The 20,704-nt window shown below is 33.3% G+C and overlaps 1 protein-coding gene and 1 pseudogene across 2 annotated transcripts in view; one reads left to right on the forward strand and one right to left on the reverse strand.

Annotated features, from left to right (window-relative positions):
* Positions 1-1,319: 1,319 nt before the first annotated feature.
* LOC149558572 (putative inactive receptor kinase At5g10020) lies at positions 1,320-9,429 on the reverse strand (annotated as a pseudogene).
* Positions 9,430-10,271: 842 nt separating this feature from the next.
* Positions 10,272-20,704, forward strand: part of LOC149558573 (uncharacterized) — a 44,800-nt gene continuing 34,367 nt past the window's right edge. The window contains exons 1-2 of one of the 2 annotated variants that reach the window (XM_089832744.1): positions 10,272-10,917; positions 11,265-11,659. In XM_089832744.1, coding sequence (XP_089688870.1) covers positions 10,482-10,917; positions 11,265-11,659 — 831 coding nt within the window. In that variant the 5' untranslated portion in view covers positions 10,272-10,481. The remainder of the gene's footprint in view (positions 10,918-11,264; positions 11,660-20,704) is intronic. The other variant, XM_089832743.1, reaches the window with a different exon arrangement.

Below are 20,704 nucleotides of genomic sequence, written 5' to 3' on the forward strand. Positions count from 1 at the left end.
GCTGGAGGATAAGAAACTCTCACTTTTTGATTTGATCTTAGTTTTGTAACAATTGTCTTTTCTTATGTAAAACATTGTTCTCTTTCTATACAGATGCTAAGTAGGAAACTTTAACATGACATTTGAATGGGATTTGTGTGTTTTGTACCTATGTTGTGACTGGAGGAATAAGTGGTATAACTGAATTGATCTTAGTTTTGTTAGAATCTTCTTTGTTTATGTGAAACGATGTACTCTTTCTATACAGATGTGGAGTAGGAAACTTAAGCATGGTGTTGAATAGGTGTTGCGTTATTCACACCTATGTTATCACTGTGATCAAGAATAAGTGGTACAATATTTATTCCCCTTTTATAAATTATATAAGCTCATGGAGAAATAGAATGCCTTGTGAGCTAAATATCTTTCTCATCCTCTATTTTATGAAACTTTCATTTTTGCAATTTGTTACTATGTTTTTTGTAGTTCTTCTTCTCTCTTAAACCTTCTTTTAAAGGGATTTTAGTGTTTTAGGCACCTTCCCTAGCCAAGAGCTTGTGGGCTCTATGCTATGGAGGGGGGAGCTATGACAGTTGTGATACTTGTTTGGAGAGACTAGGCACAAGGGAGGAGCATTCATTAGAGGCAAAGACAATCTGAATAATTATATATCACATTTGAGTACTCTCTTTCTGTCAATTTTATCTATTATATAATGATCAATTTATAGAAATCATTTATTGCAGTGTGTTTTGGTAGATTCAAGAGATCTAGAATTTGTGGCTATGTCACATGGCATGGCAGAGGATGTGAAATTGTATTGCCGATGCCTACTTCTTTAGCAATTGGGCTCTTTGAAACCCTAATAATTTGTAGTGCTTCCATTTATTGGATAATTGAAGACTTGATTTGATTTCCTTCAGGTAAGAGAGTGGTTACGTGTACATGGAAACAAATCGCCAAATTTTAGCAGCAGGATGTCAATTTCTATTCTTTTTAATTTGAGTTGAGCATTACATTTTAAATTAGTTTAAAGAAATGATATTTTCTTTTATTTAGGTGGGAACAATTTTGCTAAGAGAATTTAGCTTATATGATAGCAAATGAAGTTATTGCAGTGAAGCAACATGATTAAGAGAGAGTTCTCTCCAAAATCTTCCTTGTTCATTAATATGTTTAAGTAATTTTATGAAATTAAAATTGCACACAGTCCTTCATACTCTACAATAAACCTAAATAATTAAAGTACATCTCAATGCACAAGCGACACAAGAAATTCAAAGCATTAAAGCAAAGAGACGTAACAAACAATAGAAAGTCATATGTTATAACCAACAGTTTCAAATGGCCAGGGATTCAAATTCTGTGCATTCCCTTGCGGGCCTGAAGGCTATGGAGCAGTTGAACAAATTTGACTTCGAAATGATATAGTCCTTCAGGATTCCTCCTGATGTAAACTTACTGCCTTCGGAATGTTAAAAATAAAAATGGTCTACGACAATGCCATACAGATACTACCCAACTGATTGTCCATAAAAAAGCCACATTGCAGATATGAACTTTATGAAAAAGACAAATTTGTAAGGGGTAAGAAACTAATAATAAACAATTTAAAGAATTAAGTTCAACACTCTTCTCCCAAAAAGAAAAGAAACATTTATAAAGAGATATAGTTATCAAGATATAAATATGGGAGGATGTCTTACCATACATATCACTTGCTAGACTGCCTGAACCCACAAAACTAGATAGAATTAGCTTTTCATGCTCGCTAGGTCCCCAATAATATCCTCTCAAAGAGATTATATTTGGATGTTTTATGTTACCAAATTTCTTTTCCTCCCTTGTGAAATCTTTTCTGTAGTTTTCCAAGCCTTCCCTCAGCCATTTCACTCTCAGAAAATGGCCATTGTTAAGTGTTGCTTTATAAGAAGTGTCATGGTTGCTTCTACCCATAACCTCAACAGGTGCACGTGACAGCTCCTCAGCTGTTAAACCCAAATTCTGATCCAGAATATAGAGGTCCCCTGCCAAGTGATCTGGTGACCAGACCTTCAATATAACAGGATAGTCAGGTGTGAATGAATCTTCAAACCATGGAGATGATGAGAAGTGACTATTGGAACCAGGAGAGGACCACTTAATCATTGGTGGAGAAAGTGTTGAACCAATAAGCTTTGCAGAGTCCAGACCTAATTTAACATCTGAAGCCCACAGTAAAGCTAGTTCAGAAGAGAATGCCTTTTGTGTGGCAACTAGAGATGCTTTTTTGGAAGCAATGTGGTCATCAACAGAAAAGCTTACTAATGCAGGTTCTATCATATCAGCACTCTTGAAAGAGTAAAAAATACCGAGCAGAGGAGGTGCTACCCTTATTGTTGTCTGCTCGAGTAACTTGCTTATTATGTTTAGGATGTTCCAGGAGGTCCTAAGAATTTGAAACTCTTCTATGGTGCAAGAAAAGAGTTAGAGCAATGAGAATTACAGCACCAGCAGCACACCCTCCAATGATCAAAGCCTTATGAAGGGGCTTAAGGCTCTTAGCATGGCTTCTATTGAATTCTCTGCTTGGAACACCATTAAAAGGGGAAGCAATATGAAGATAAATTAATTGAGCATTGTTGGTATGAAAGGATAACTCAGGGAACCTTCTCAAATTATGAGGAACTATTCCTACTAAATTATTGTAGGAAATATTTAGTCCTTTCAAGCTATTTGGAAGATTGGGAGATATGCGCCCTGTCAAATGATTAACAGAGAGATCAAGGTATGACAAATTACTAAGCTTGCTTATTTTAGATGGTATTGATCCTAGGAAATTGTTTCCATGGAGATCTAGTTCCCTGAGGCTTTCCAAGAAGCCAATATCTGCAGGAATGGAGCCATTCAACTGGTTTCTTGAAATATCCAGTGAATCTAGTTGTGAATATTGTAAATATGGTGTATATGCAAATGATGATGCTGGACTGACAGGGAGCATTTTTAGCAATGGAATAGCTCCTGTGAAATGATTGCTAGCCAAGTGTAAAACTGCCAACATAGATGAACTAAAAAGGCTAGTCAGAAATAAACCATTTTAGATGATTGAAGCTAAGGTCAAGCACATTAAGCTTGGGATATGTTCCAAGTATGGATGGGAGAGGACCAACTAATGCATTGTGCGAGAGATTTAGACGATTCAGTCTTAGAAACTGAGATGTTTCATTTGGTATTGATCTTGAAATTTGATTAAGGCTCAAATCAAGGACTTGCATAGAATTTCCCCAGGTCTGCATCACAGTTAAGTCTCTGGTAAACTCATTATTACTTAGATCCATCACTACACATGTCCCTATTTTGTTGGGCAGCGAACCAAAGAGAGAACTTTATGGAATATTTAGAATTCTCAGAGTGGTTGATGTAATTACACCAAGTGGACCTACAAAAGAAAAGGAAAACTCATATGGCCAACAGAATATTTCAATGAAAGCATGTGTCATATGCCATTTGACATTCTTAGATCAGTTAACCAAAGCAAACTCCAAGGTGCAGAAATTCATAAATAACTGAGCTCATAATGTACACTAATTAGGAAAGAGTACACAATTAGCAAATGAAAAGATTAAAGTGCATGCATTGAGAATAGACATTGGAAAATAAATGCATATTTAAAACATGCACTATTCCATTATAATCAGTCCAAATCACAAACTAAACATCTAAATAGATTAATACAAAGGAAAATACAATGTTAAATGCTATGGAAAGATTTGTCTTGTACAAGGGGAACATAATGACTATTTAGTACATTACCTGAAAGATTATTGCAGCTAAGATCCAATTCAACCAATACCGAAGAATCTTGTGCCAAGAGTGTAAATGTTACAAAGCCAAAAAATTGGTTATTGCTCAAGCGCAAAGCCTCAAGTGCATAAACAAAATGAAAAGCAGGAAGTTCCCCCGTCAGTTGATTACTACTAATATCTAGAACCTTTAGACTGTCAAACAAAGGTATGCTATCCTTAGATTGTAACAGTCATGTAAATCTATTGTGGCTAAGATTCAAATACGAGAGTGACTGTGTTAAGCTGGCTATAATTTACATTTTCCAAGGAATTTGTCTAGAAAACAAGTTGTAGCTCAGATCAATGTACTCTGCACTCATCAGAAGCATTAAAGAACTTTCAACATGTCCAGATAGCTGATTTTGATGCAAATCTAGGTTCTTCAGATTCAGAAGCTTCTCCAAACCCACCGGAATGCCTCCACTAAGATTGTTCAATGATAAGTTGAGAGACACTAAATGCTGTAAATTTGACATAGTAGTTGGTATCTGCCCATTCGATGAATTTCAGCTTAAATCAAGATTTAGAAGTGAATTCATTGCACCCACCGAATTGGGAATCATTCCAGTAAGTTTGTTGCCAATGGATTTGGAATTTTTGGTAGGAGGATAGGAAATTTTGTGACTCTGATTATGAGGATAAGGAATTTTGTGACTCTAATTTGGATTCAACGCTCATCTATTCTTTTTCTTAAGAACTGGTTTGATCTTTAGTTTTTTTTATCAGAATTGTGCCTTTGCTTAAGAAAAGTAATGTAATCTATCTATGCAAATTGTGAGTAGGAAACTTATATAGATATGACGCTGAAGTTGTCTGACCCTACCTATGTTATTACATTGAAGAAACAAGAAAGAGTGCTACAATATTTATTCCCTTACTAGCAGCAATATTTAGGTGTAATGTCTCTCTTACAACACCTATTTTCTTTCCTTCATACTTAATTGTAGCCACTACAGCATGAATGATGCACACACAGATCTATATAGAATAAATTATTTGTTAGTACCATCAAAACATTTTTGAGGATTTTTTGGATTACTCAATTCCTCTACGTTCATATAAGAGAGTTGAGTATCTAGGTTGATAGTTATATTACAGGGCAGAGAGAGTGCACCACAATGGTTATGGATCTAGTATTTTAAGTAATTAAACAATGCAACTTCTAATTGTGGGAGGAGGATAAAAAAATTCTTTAACTTGATGATTTGAATCAATGTTGTCTCTATGATTGATTTTAAAGAACTAACTTGATTCTATATTTTTGTTAGAATAGTTAAGTGTGCCTTCGGTTATGCAGAATAATGTATCTATACAGATTACATCAATGTTTTATGAAACTGTCCTATGATATTACAGTTAAGGCAGAGGTTTAAGTGGGACAATTTTAATTCCCTTGGTAGAAGTAATAATTATATGCAATTGATTGTCTCTTATGACACCTAGAATCTTTTCTTTGTTCTGACTGTAATTGCCTACATTGAAACATACACAAGTAGACATGTACATGGATAAACTTATTTGTTGCATATTATCCAAAATATTTGGTGGTTTTGTTGGAGTGCTTGATTGGTCCAAATTCCTAAAGGAAAGTTGAGGTACGAAGGATTCCATTCTTCCACCTATGGGTAAATAGGTATGTTACTGTAAAGAGCACGTTCAACAATGGGCATGGATTTGGTGTTTCTAGTGTTGGCAGTAGGATAAGTCATTCTGAACTTGCTGATTTGAATATACTGTCATATCTATGATTAGTATAAAAGAACTTATTTGATCCTAGTTTATTTTGCAAGAATTGTATCTTTGTTAATGCAAATTTGTCAATCCCTCTAGTACCAGACTCATGTCATTATGTTGTTCTTAGTTGTGTTGTAGATATGTGACAATGTTGTTTTCATGTTTCACTAGATTCAAGGCCTAGCTCCTACTTGAATAATGTGTTTTTGTCTCACCCAGATTTGTTTTACAATCTTGGTCCCAAGTTTAGGAGATCAGCTCTTGTTCGCCTCATCTGTACTACATACATGTAATGCTTATTTTGATCTTTAGTTGGGTTGCAATTTTTGACTAAGTGTGTACTATTTGCTGCTCAAACATGAGACAGGATTGTTATCTATCCATGGTTCTTTTACAACCTAGGGAATGTCATTGTTTGTTTTACCTTAATGCAACACTAAGTAGCTGCCACTGCATAGGCTTCTTTTAAAATAAAGAAGTCACAAGTTTTGTTCTTTCTATCCTGAGTAATACCTAATACACTTTCCCTCTTTCACTGGTCAATGTTTTTGTTGCAAGCTTTCTCCAACTACATGGCCTAATTGATAATCTTATTCTTTCCTAGATATATTATACGCTTTCTTACTATGTGCTACAATAAAATGTTTGATTGGTTGCCAGTCAAGAGTTTTGACTAACCCAATTTTATGGATCATTTTAGAGATTTTTTGGACTGCACCAAGCAAAATAAAGTAGTGAACTGTGAAAGACAACAAGGTTAGAATGAAATAATTAGCAGCCTATAGAATTGTAGTAATATAGCTAGAATTGCACTTGATAGGCACTAAATGAAACCAGCTATTTTTGTGCCTAATGAAATTGGTACCATATTTTTTTGACATTCCAACTATTGATCCAGTGCTTGATCCACATGGATCAGCTGAGAGCACATAATAATTCTGCACAATTTTACATCCACAGATGTATCTTGATATTAATTTATTAATTTGTTGATATTCAAACTTCAAAATTGATTAAAGGCCAAATGGTAAATAGCACTAAAAGTAGTATGGATAAATTATATAATAGAATTGCGAAGTGCATCTCCTCTCATATCATTCATAATTGAAATAAAATGAAATCATAGAGAACTTGAGACTAAAATGAATTAGAAGCAGAATGACAAAGCAACAAAACCTTAAGTTGTCTATTGTCCACATAACAACTTCTGGTTATGTAAATTATAGCAAGTTGTCAATTGCTCATATAATAGCCTAAATTGTAGCAAGTGATCATTATAATGGATCAAAAATTGGTGTAACCCTTGTGCCTGCCACAAACAAGTGCTAGTTATAAATTATGCCCATTTGGTCAAGGTAACATTTGGGACAAGGTTATTGACTTTCCCTTTTTATAATTATTTAACAGACATTTTGGACAAGGTTATTGAACTTAGCTATATTTGTATCCATATACATATCCATTCAATTCTAGAATTAAGAATGTTAATGATTTTTTCTTTCAAAACTCATATTTTATTCCATTTAAGTAGTTATGTTCCATGTACATATGCAGATTTTTGAATGTCAACCAACTAAATCTAGGCAACCTTTTGGTAAAGCTTAATGCAGTTTAGAATGACTATTATAATTGTACAATAATTGTATCAGTATGATTTTTTGGGTCAATTAGAGAAACAATTGGATTTTGCTTGTTTTTAAGATGAACCTTTATCATTTATAAATTGAGTTGTGTTTCTTGTGGCGTCTCAACAACCAAAAGCAATGTACATAGATCCATTGCTTCTCTATTGGATTTTTGAGCATAGGAGATAATTTATAGTATATGGTATGTTTTAGAAGTGCTTTAGTATAAAGGGTTTATTTCTTTTTTTTGGATGTCTTGCTTACTAAAATGTTTCTGTATTATTGTTTTTGAATCACACGGAATAAAAATGTCATCAAAGCTATATAGAAGTTGCAGTGGCATATGATTGTAAAATTGCTAAGTGTATTGAGCCATCAAATGAAGTAATTTGTTTTTGATGGGAACAAAGTAGTTTTGGGTGTAAGCAACCCAGATACTTGAGTTGGTGATGTTGAGTTTGAGGAAAATGAAGTTTATGCCATCAACATTGTCACAAGCACAGGGGATGGGAAGGTGAAGGAATATAATCAAGATTGGTAATCTTACTGGAACTAATATATTTTATGCTTCAAGCTAAAGTTTTCAATGTATTTTATGACATTTTAAAAGATGGGGAGCTATTTTTTGTGAATGGGAAAACCACAGTATATGCTTGCTTTTTTAATTCATCTTTGTTATTCATAGAGCAAGTCCAAAGCTACATGTTTAGTGAATATAACTCTATTTTTCTTCCTTTATATTTTAAATCAGTTTAGTGGCAAGAGGCAGATAAATGCTAAAAAAGAAATCTTTCAAATAGGAGTAAAGGATCAAAATTTGAAGATATTTTTTGTGATTTTAACAAATTAACAATATTTGAACTATACAAATGACTACCTTTTTCTTGTGACAATAGTGAGAAAATTTTCAATTTTCTCTAATTTCATACAATGATTGCTTTATACAGGGAATAGTGTACTTAAATTTTAAGCTGGGTTACTAATTTCTTTTGAATATTCTGTACTTTGAAATGCACGCTCAGTTGAAGCTTCTTGATGAAAAGGAGACAACTATATATAAGAGGGCTGTGAATAAAAACTACCATTTAAAGACGAAATCTTCAAGGGTTATTTTCAGCAAAATAATACAGAAGTTCCCCATCATGCCATTTACTGCAAGGTATGTTCTACAACTCTTTTTTTTGGCTAGCATTTGGCTATTGAATCTCCCTTTTTGTGTTGTAGGTTTATACATGTAACTAAACTATATTTCAGAGTTCGTAAGCTAGTTCTTTGGTCAATCAATATATACAATTGGTCCCACATTTGTTAACTAAAAGCAGGTTTAAATACGAAAACCAATTATAAAAATGTAATCATAGAAGTGGTTAATGAATGTCAAAAGCATCCAAGTGAATTTAAAATGGAAATGATAGATCTAGATAAGAGGATAGTGAATTTATGTAAGTGATAAGGAAGACACCATGAATTAGTGAGCATGTGTTTCAAGGAATGATAAGGCCAAATGTTTTGATGCAAGGGATCAAATGATAATGTAATCCAATACAAATACTATGAAGTTCATATAAATTTTATTTCATATTGACCTGCAACATCTAGAATTGCATAGGCTTGTTCTCAATCTACAAAATAAAATGGTCAATGATAGAATGCATGTGGTTAATATTGAGATATTTTCATTGGACTTATGATCCAGATGCCTGTGAGATCTTAGGCTGTGTATGATCTGATTTTGACAACCAAATGTGGAGTCTGATGTTTGACCTCATCAATATATTTGAATAGAGTATTCCCAATGTAGTATAAGTAGTTAAACACAATGCATATTCTAGTGTTGTTAACAATATCATCTATGATGATGAATTTTCATCATCTATAGGAATACAATATATAAGCTTATGGGTATAAACTTAAACATCATCCCAGTAAAAATACATGTTCCTATATTGGTCATTCATAATAGTCTAGAAGTCAAGGAAACTCTTCTATAGAGATAGCATAAACACTATCTTAATAGTCACTACCCACGTACCATATTTGTTTTAAAGTTCGTTCATATAATGTTTTATTACAACTTTAGTGTGAGATTTTCACATGCCTAAACTTTGCACCATCTGTCCATGCAAGTCTCAACTCGCCACCAATTCTCTTAGTCATAGACTCAATTTATCTTGTCCCTTTCTTATTTAGTTTTCCTTATTTTAAAAGGTGCTAGCTCAATGGAAGAGCACCTGCATTACAAGCAGGGGATGATGGTTCAAATTCATCGTGTCTTTCATGAAATAATTAATTATATTGTAGTGAGATTGAAGACATTCATTTCTATAAAGACAAAATTAAAATTGTCTTTAAGAGATAATAATACTGTTGTTCCTTATTGTCTTTATAAGACAACATTTTAAAACAGTAGTTTTAAGACACTCCCTTAAAGACAATATTTACGACAATACACAACTTTATTTTTGTCTCAAATTAAGACAACTCACTTAAAATTTGTCGTAAATATTGTCTTAAAACCCCCCTTTATGTTGTAGTGAATCGAATATGTAGCAATATACTTTTAACATTAATCTGCTGTTGATTCAGAAAATAGTATTGAAACTACGGTCCAAACTTCCCAACCAGTGTAAAAATGACAAAGTTAAAAGGCAAGCGACAGAAATTATTGCACCGAGTAAAGTTACCAAATATACTACAGATGTTATTTATAGAAATATAGATTCTACTGCTACAGTGCAGAGACGCATCAAAAGCTTAAACAAAAGAATTGTTATTATTATTAGTTTATGTTGGCTTTCACTAACTGTCGCAAGGGTTCTTATTTTAAGCGAGTTGGTGAGTTTAATAAGAAACTAAATTTTCTGTGGGGGGAGTGCCAATCTCAAATCAAAATGTTATCAGCGCATCCACATCAATCAGAAAATCAGAAAGCGCGAGGAATATTGATTAATTGTGATCTACTAACGTATCAAAATCTAGCACACATTGATGGTCAAAGGTACATTAAAAATGCATCATTGTACACAATATTCTTTGGTCACCTTTTGCCAGAAAAGACTGGCCCATCATAGCAACATTTCGAAAAGCCTAGCAAATGACCACCGCAGAGCACAATTCTATTTGTTATACAAGGCAAAGTGTTTACATGTTGAATTGAATCGTACTTAAGGCATGCTATTTTATTTCACTTTTACAGCTTTTTCCCCTCAGAAATAATTGCATTGGATCCTCATTGCGGCCCAGCATTCGAGGAGAATACGAATTGAACTAGTTTTGTTGCGAACGGTTTGATCCGCCCTAAGCAACGAGAATAGGAAGGATGAATAAAAAGCTATTCCTTGCTTTGGAAAGTGGCACTGTTCGAAACCCCCATGATTTTGATCGGCAGTTCTCACATGTCCTCAGCGACCGTACATTCGAAGGAGACAGTGCTCTTCATATTGCTGCACGGGAAGGCCATAAACATATTGCTGAGTGGATCCTTCAAATGAATCCCGCTTTGGCTAGAGCTCGGAATAATGATGATGATACGCCACTGCATGAGGCTGCTAAAAGCGGCAATCGAAATCTCGTCGAATTTCTACTCGATCACAACAGAATTAGTGCCTTGCAATGCAACAAGTTTGGAGAGACGGCTCTTACAATAGCTTGCAGGTATGGCCACGTGCAAACAGTTAGATCTTTGTTGGAAGCAATGCCGTACAACGATGCTACTGCAACCCATCAATCTGCTAGGGAGGAAATATATTGGGAAGGTAAGAAATTTGTACAGTCTTTGTTTAGGCATGAAATATATATAGAAGTAATAGATAATATTTCTGTATTCAACTGTGTCACTCTTCTCTCTTCTTTTATATCAACGTTTCAAATCACATTCTGTGATCTATCATCAGAATGAATGATCTCATTTTAACATTTGAGATCACACTCTAGATCCATCATCAGAAAGAATAATAGATCATTTGTCGTGATGATGGATCACACAGTCTGATGCCAAACCTTATGTAAAAATATATAATAACACTATTGAATTCAGAAATATTGTAAGATAAAATATACACTTATAAGTTACTGAGATTGCTTGAAATGAATTGGGTTGCAGAGATGGGTACAGGCCCGATCTGTCCTCTACATGCAGCCGTGCATGGAGGGAAACTAGAGGTTGTGGTTGCAATACAGAATGATCGTTCTTGGCGTAAGGAATTAATGTTGGAGAAGGATAAGTCTGGACGATGCGCAATTCATGTAGCAGCCATGAAAGGTCACTGGAACATAATCAGTGAATTCATCTCCTTAATGCCAGACTGTATTGAAATCCGTAGTTCAGATCATAAATCTGTTCTACATTTTGCTGTGGAATACAATCAATTTGAGGTAGTGAAGAATCTTCTAAAGGGGAAAAGGAAATCGAAAATAGTTGAATGGGTGAGCCGTGACCATGACCTGGAGAAGAATACAGCGCTACATTTAGCAGCCAAAAATGCAGTGGATCCCCAGGTTTGACATTCTTCGTTTACTACATCTTCCTGTTTTTCCAGTTCCTCTCATTCATTTTCCTTGCTATTTCTACTCATTGTTTAAGACTAGGGAAAGCTAAAAGGAATACATGGTAAATGGTAGGGCTGTGTATTCGCATTATTTGTTGTTTTGGTTTAAAAGAATTTGAAATAACGATCTTATTGTTGCAATGTTCTAGTTAAGAGTCTCTTATTTAACATAATTACAGAAAAATATGACATTAATAACAGATAAGAAAAAATTACAGAAAACTTCTTATAGATACGACTGGAGAATTCAGGTTACAATTTAAACCTCGCCTGATTTTTTCTTGATTATGCCATAGGTTTATATTATATCTAGAAATAAAGTATAAGTTTAGAAATTCTAACATGCGAAAACTTTTAACAGTTTTTTATTTATTCTATAAGTGGAAGTCCTGTTTATAATTTATTTTAATATATTTTTAATTAACATTGTCTTTTTAAATGGACTAGAAGATTTACAAAACAATAAAATATAAGAGAAGAACCATTCTATATCATCTCTTACAGTCCGAAGAATTTCTTAAATTTCATTTCTGTCATAATCATGTTTAATGAAAGTAAGAATCATAAAAGTATGAGAGAGAAATCTGGGAAAATTGTGTAAGTGGGCCATTTAAATAGTAAAGTAAAAGTAAAGCAAAGCATAAGCATAATGAAGATGTCGTTTGTCTATGTGGGGAGATGAAGAATAAAAGTAAATAAAAAAGCAAAATGGATGTGAAACATAAAATGATTCATATTAAGGATAAAGTAATATAGAAAAGAAAAGAAAATGTAGAGTTGAAATTGAATTTACAAGTATATAAGATTTTATTTTATAAGTGTTATATTTAAATATTTTTAGTTTAATGGTCAAAATTAAATTTTGTTGATAAAAGTAAGATAATTATTTATCACTTTCTCATAAAAATATGGTAAAAATTTACTATTTGATTGATTTGATTATTAAAGAATGAAGTACAACAATTTAGTGATTTTCTTAAGTCATAAGAAAAAATTAATGTCATATTTGATTTAATTGATAAAATAGTCACTACTTGAAAAATATCCCTCCAATTTTCTAACTCATTTTCTTTGTGTTTTTAATATTTCTTCATTCTAGGCTAAACAAATGTTCAATAGGTGTGCATAAAGTATTTGTTTTCGTATTTATCATTATTTTCTCTCATTACTAAAAAACAAAATTGATATAAAATTTGATTACTTGAGTAATTTATGTTTTTGATGCTAGATTTTTCATTTGATGTTATCTTGTCTTAACTTTTCCAATTATTACTAGTAAAATTTGGTTGGTAAAATTAACCTCCATCCATTCTTATTATTTATTCTTTTGCTAGGCTTCTTCCTCATTTTCTTTGTTTAATTTTAATATTTATTCATCCTAAGCCTAAATACAAGTTCAATAGGTGTGTACTAAATATTTATTTTGTTTATTATTTCACCACTCCTCACCTTTTTGAAAAATCTTGAATATTTTAGTGATTTTAGATTTTTCTTTTGATGTTATCTTCTAATAAACTTTTTCAATTATTACTATTTTAATGAAAAAAATATTAAAATGTAGTTCTTTAGATCTAGTTTAAATTTATAAGTATACATCCAAATATATTGATGAACATGTCATTGGTCATCATTAGAACTCAACTAACAAATTTTTATTTTATTTTATTTGTGTGTGTGTGTGTGTGTGTGTGTGTGTGTGTGTGTGTGTGTGTGTGTGTGTGTGTGTGTGTGTGTGTGTGAGAGAGAGAGAGAGAGAATAAACATGTAAGAAATGATAATGTTGAGCAAGGAACGAGAAACAATCCAAGTAAGTTAAGTGTGAAACAATGTTACCATAAGATAAGCAACTCCAAGAGCATACACCAAGATGGTTCAACAATGGAGACAAGGATTTATAAGGGGAAAGCAAAGAAAACCCCTTGTGAGTATTATGAATGAAGGCAAATGCCTAGAGAAGAGAGAGAGAGTGTGTTGGAGCAAAAGTAGCTCAATACAATAACATCAAGTGCTTAGAGTGTTGTTGTAGTTGTGTAGAAAGAAGGAGGAGCATCTCTTATATAGAGATGAGAGAGGAGTTGCATTTGTAACTCCCATTTCTATGAATGCCACATTCATAATAGGTGTGTGCAAAGTGTCACAATCCTCTTAAGGAGGATAAACTAAATAAAGAAATAAACAAGAGTTGTCCTTACATGTGGAATAAAGGACAAACAATGACATGTCCTCCACATGTGTACAAGTGGACAAACTACATGTAGGGACCCTTGGAATATCCCAATTAAAATATATATCCAAGGAAAGATTAACCTTTCTAACACCCCCCCTTAATCTTTACTTGGGGAGTTTACTTCAACGGGTTGTAAACCCAAATTTTTACAATGGAACTAAAATCTCTCTTTAGAAAGTGGTTTGGTTAAAATATCAGCCACTTGATCTTCTCCTTTACAATAAAGAAGAATAATTTGATTGTCTTCAACTTGTTCTCGAATGAAATGATGTTGAAGTGAAATATGTTTGGTGCGTGCATGATACACTGGATTCTTTGCCAAGGCAATAGCACTTTGATTGTCACAATGTATAGGTGTAGGTGATTGTTGAGGTAGACCCAAATCGTCAAGAAGTCTTCGAATCCACAAAGCTTCCTTAGCTGCATTGGTACAACCTTTGTATTCAGCTTCAGTTGAGCATAGGGAAATAGAGTTTTCTTTTTTGCTTTTCCAAGAAATTGGACCTGAATCAACAAAGAAAAAATAACCACAAGTGGATTTCCCATCATTGGGATCTCCACCTAGATCGGAATCAGTATAGCCATGTAAAATAAATTCAGAGTTTGCATCATAAAACAAGCCCATATTAATAGTTCCTTTAAGATACCTTAAGATGCATTTAGCAACTTTAAAATGAGTTTGTTGAGGTTTAGACATAAATCGAGAAACTAAACCAACACTATAAGCAATATCAGGTCTAGTAAGAGTTAAATAATTTAAACTTCCTACTAACTGTCTATACAAAGTTTCATCAACAAAAGGAGTATTCATATCATTCATTAATTTAATTCCTAATTCACATGGAATTGAAACATGGTTAGAGTCATTCATCTTAAATTTTTCTAAAAGATCATAAGCATACTTGCTTTGAGAAACAAAGATACCGTTAGGATTTTGAAAAATTTGCATACCTAAGAAATAATGTAAGATACCTAAATCTGTCATTTGAAATTGCTGTTTAAGTTGGAATTTAATATCAGAAATCAAAATGTCTGAACCAGAAGTGAGAATTAGATCATCTACATAAACAATAACAATGATAATATCATCGTTAGTATGTTTAATATACAAATTAGGATCATTTTTGCTTCTAGTAAAACCTTGAGAAATGAAGAAAGAATTAATTTTAGAATACCATTCTCTAGGTGATTGTTTAAGACCATAAATAGATTTGTTCAATTTGCAAACCAGATTTTCACTACCTTTCTTAACAAATCCAGGGGGTTGAGCCATATAGATTTCTTCATGTAAATCACCATTTAAGAAGGCACTTTTAACATCCATTTGATGAATGGGCCAATTAATTTTAGATGCTAAAGCAAGAACTAATTTGATAGTAGGCATTTTAGCAACAGGTGCAAAAGTTTCATTATAGTCTAAGCCTTCAATTTGGGAAAAACCTCTAGCAACTAGTCTATCTTTAAATTTACTAATTTCATTATTAGTATTCAATTTGGTTTTGTATAACCATTTACATGAAACTAGATTCTTGCCAGGAGGTAATTTAACTAGGTCCCAAGTTTGATTAGCAAGTAAAGAATCATATTCCTCTTGCATGGCTTTCTGCCAATGAGGTTGAGAGTTAGCTTGATCAAAAAACTTAGGATCGTTAGAATTCATAATAGTAGTCATCAAAGCATAATTACAATAATTAATCCTTCTATGTTTAATTCCACCAGATTTAGAAATATAATCATCAGCTTCATTGATGAGGTTTTGAGCCCATTTAGGTTTACGTTTAGTTGTAATGGAATTATCACTAGAGGAAGAATCATGAGTAATAAAAGTATCATTAGTATCTACTTGAGTAGGAGTAGAAATAATCGGTGGTACTTGATTAAGAGAAAGAGTAGGGTTAAGAGAAGGAGGTTGGTCCTCCACCAGCACAATTTTAGTGCCACTGAATTCTTCATCCTGTGTAGTAGAGCAATCATGAACTCCATTTTCTGCAATACAAACATCTCTAGCAATTTGAACTTTGTTAGTAGTGGAGTCATAAACACGATAACCCTTAGTGTTTTCATCATAGCCAACAAACATATAAGGAGATGACTTAGCATCTAATTTATGCCTTTTCTGTTTAGGCGTATGAACATAAGCAATAGAACCAAATATCCATAAATGATGTAAATTCAGTTTCCTACCAGACCAAGCCTCTTCTGGAGTGATAGCCTTGAGAGCTTTGGTAGGAGTTCGATTAAGAATATAAGTTACACAAAACATGGCTTCAGCCCAAAATTTATAATGCAAATTCTTAGCATGCAACATGCTTCTAGCCATTTCAACAATGGTCCGATGCTTTCTTTCGGCCACACCATTTTGTTGTGGTGTATAAGGAATAGTAAGCTCGTGCTTAATTCCACATGATTTCAAATAAGAATGAAAAGCATTATTCACATATTCCTTCCCATTATCAGTTCTAAGAATTTTAAGTTTATACCCAGATTGCCTTTCAACATATAACTGAAATTCAATAAATATATCAAGAACTTGATCCTTGCTATGCAAAAAATAGATCCAAGTTCGTCTAGAAAAATCATCAACAAAGGTAAGTGCATACCGAGAACCTTGGATGGAGGTATTCTCCATGGGGCCCAAAAGATCACTATGGACAAGATGCAACTTATGAGTTGATCGCCATGATTTTCCACTTGGAAAGGGCTCCCTATGCATCTTACCACTCATACAACCTGTACAGGCAATCTTGGAAGGAATAATGTGAGGCAAGCCATCAACCATATTATGCTTTTGCATGAAAGTAATATAATCAGAATTTAAATGACCAAGTCTTTCATGCCATATATTGAAATCAATAGAAGTATGTAAAGAATATCGTGAACTAGCAAATTCATGGAATTTAAACAAATTGTCATTATCCATTTTAGCATGAGCAATCACTTTGAGAGTTTGAGGATCTATGATATAACATGTATCTTTGTAGAATTCAACTTTATAGTTCTGACATAGCTGTGAAACAGAAAGCAGATTAGTTTTCAAGTCAGGTACATATAAAACATCATGTAATTTACCATTAGGAATAGTAACATCACCTAGTCCTTCAACTTTACAAGTCTGATTATTAGCTAACTGAATAGGAATGTTAGCAATATCAGGTTGTAAAGAATCAAAAATTTCTTTATGAGAAGTGACATGTTGTGATGCGCCACTATCAACAATCCATTCTAAAGGTCTACAAAGATTAAAGCTACAAGTAAAAGCATGACGAGGATTAGAACTAGTCAAGTTACCTTTTTTATGGTTTGAGGTTTGATGATTGTTACTATGATTCATAGGTTTTTTATCATTTTTCTTTTTAAAACAATTATTGACAAGATGCCCATCTTTGCCACAATAAGAACAATGAGGTTTGGAATTGGAATGATTCCTTTGATTATTAGTATTACGAGTAATATTAGGATGATTGGTATTATTATTATATTTGGCATGAAATTTATTGTTGGAGTTATTTGAATTAGAATTATATTGTTTGTAATTATTATTATTGGAACGGAAATTATTAGTTGAATTTCTAGACACAAATGCATGTTCAGTTGATTTGAGGGTACCAAACTGAATTAGCTTAGCTTCTTCCTGTCTTAATAAAGTTTGAAAAATAGCATAAGTTAACTGAGAAGTTAAAGTAGGAATAGCAAGCTGTGCATGAATATTAGTTATAAATTGTTGAAACTGTCTAGGAAGACATTTTTTAAGAATAAGATGAATTAAACGAATGTCCTCTAATTGAACACCTAAAGCCATAATTTGACTTTTAAGAGGAATTCATCCATACTTTTAAAATCTGCATACCTGAGATCTTCGAGTTGATCTTGCAATTGTATTTTGCGGTATTCATCGCCACTGTCATACTTGGTTTTCAAGATGGACCATGCATCATGAGCTTTAGAACAGTGAGCAATTAAAATATATAAATCTGGAATAATGGAAATACCAATTAATCCTAAAGCTTCTTCGTTTTTAGCTTTCCAAGTATCTTTCTCGTCTTGAGGAGCCGCTGAACCGGGTTCAAGAGAAGGGTTAGTGGCTATTTCGAAGAGATGTTTAAAACGAAAAATAAATGAGATATGAGTTTTCCAAGAATGATAATTAGAATAATTAAGTTTGATTTCTGGAATTAATGTTGACATGATTAAGAAAAAAATTCTTCTCTTTTTTTGAAAAAAACCTTAATTTGAAAATTAGATTAATTAAAAAAAATTGTTAAATGAGAAAAAAAATTTAATTTGATTAATGTAAAAATTTATTTTATGTTTTTGGTTTTTTTTTTTTTTTTAAATTAAGTTTATTTTTATGTTTTGAATTAATATTTTTATTGGTTTTTAAAAAATAAAGAAATAAAAAAATGTGATAAAAAGGTTATAAAAGTTTAAGTTTTATTAAATAAAACAAGTTTTTTTTTATTATTTTAAAAAGGTGGGCGGTGGAAAAAAAAGGCAGGATTTTGGAGAATTTGAAAAAAGAGGATAAGGTTGCGGGCTCTGCCCGCGCGGGCGATGGTTGCCACGTGGCTGGGACGCAGGCCACGCCAAGAAGTGGTGGAAGATGGTTTAAATGGTGCAGGCGGCGGTTGAATAAGGCAAGTTGCAGGTTTTAGGCGCCGAAACCTTGCGAAGGAGGCGTTGGAGTTTAGCCACGGACGCGACAGAGGCAGGCAGCTCGCGATCGCGACTGGGTTTCGTGCAGTGGTGCGGCAGCTCTGTAAACGGCAGCGGTGGTGCAGGGCTCTGCAAACAGCGGCAGCGACGCAGGGCTAAACAAACTGCAGGCGGTGGTTGCGCGTGGGGCTCTGCGCGGGAGTGGCTGTAGTCGGCGGCATTTGCGCGCGGAGGTGCGGGCGTGGCGCGCGGGTGGCGCGGCCACCCAACACAAACCAAGATTTTGATTTTTTTTTTTTTTTTTTAAATGCAATAATAATGCAATGTACAAATTATAAGAAATGATAATTGATGTGAGAATAGGCATATACCAAAATTTTGAAAGCATATAACAAAAACCCAATATATAGGAATATTTATTTTTTTTTATTTTTTTAAAAGAAGTAAGAAATAATAGAGAGTTATATAAAACTTGAATAATGTAATACTTTTTGTTTTGGCGGCATGTCGTCCAAAATAAAACAAATTTGAAAATTACTAACAAAACCCTTTGGCTGCAAGCCTTCCAAAGTGGGTTAGATAAAAAATATGAAGCTTTACAAGAAAACCCTTTGGCGGCAAGCCTTCCAAAGAGGGTTAGTAAAAAATATGAAACTTTACAAGAAAACCCTTTGGCGGCAAGCCTTCCAAAGAGGGTTAGTTAAAAAAAATATGAAACCTGCATGCACAAGATTAGTTAAAAAGAGCTAAAATCACAACACAAACTTCTTCTCTCAATAACGTCTCCAAATAAGGTGTGCTCCAATGAATGGCAACCTTCACCACAAAACTTAAAATAAGGATTAGATAACCAAGCTTTGATACCATGTAAGAAAGGATAATGTTGAGCAAGGAACGAGAAACAATCCAAGTAAGTTAAGTGTGAAACAATGTTACCATAAGATAAGCAACTCCAAGAGCATACACCAAGATGGTTCAACAATGGAGACAAGGATTTATAAGGGGAAAGAAAAGAAAACCCCTTGTGAGTATTATGAATGAAGGCAAATGCCTAGAGAAGAGAGAGAGAGAGTGTTGGAGCAAAAGTAGCTCAATACAATAACATCAAGTGCTTAGAGTGTTGTTGTAGTTGTGTAGAAAGAAGGAGGAGCATCTCTTATATAGAGATGAGAGAGGAGTTGCATTTGTAACTCCCATTTCTATGAATGCCACATTCATAATAGGTGTGTGCAAAGTGTCACAATCCTCTTAAGGAGGATAAACTAAATAAAGAAATAAACAAGAGTTGTCCTTACATGTGGAATAAAGGACAAACAATGACATGTCCTCCACATGTGTACAAGTGGACAAACTACATGTAGGGACCCTTGGAATATCCCAATTAAAATATATATCCAAGGAAAGATTAACCTTTCTAACAAAACAAACAAAATTCCATGTGCAAATATTTAAAGATATCAATTATTTAAAATAATTTGACTACAAGAAATACAGAAACAAACAGAAAGGAACTATCACCGATCTCCATAAAGTCATGGCCTCAAATACACATGCAACTTTAGGATACAAGCATTAGTACATGATGCTAATGTTGTGTGTGTATGCCTAGTATAGATAGAGTGCAGAGGACAACATAGGAGATGATGAAAATAACATTATAAAACTATAATACAGAAAAATATTATCTAAAATATAATACTAGCATAATGACTACACAAACATGTTATGTTATGAGAACAATTTGAAAAATAATGAAAGATGATGCAATATTTGGTTTTTTGTTCAATAAAGTTAATGACTTGAGATTTCATTTCTTTCAACCTACACATATGGAAATTATGGAGAGAATTGGGTATATTTTCATACCATCATGACTTAGATCATTGTTTCTATGTTTTCACCTCTATAACAGTTGATATAGATATGATAAAATGGTGATAGATAACTATAGTGAAAAGATAGTGTAATGACATAAAATTTACACCCTTATGTATAATGTCACTTTTACATTTTTTCATCTTTAGCCTAAGAAAAAAAAACTCATCATCTTGCTATCCTTGTCATCAACCAACACACGATCTAGCTTGGATTCCTCATAATGGATCTATAGTAGTC

This window comes from Cupressus sempervirens, chromosome 5 (assembly GCF_028749045.1).
Source record: "Cupressus sempervirens isolate cs-2001-9-10 chromosome 5, ASM2874904v1, whole genome shotgun sequence".
Lineage (NCBI taxonomy): Eukaryota > Viridiplantae > Streptophyta > Pinopsida > Cupressales > Cupressaceae > Cupressus > Cupressus sempervirens.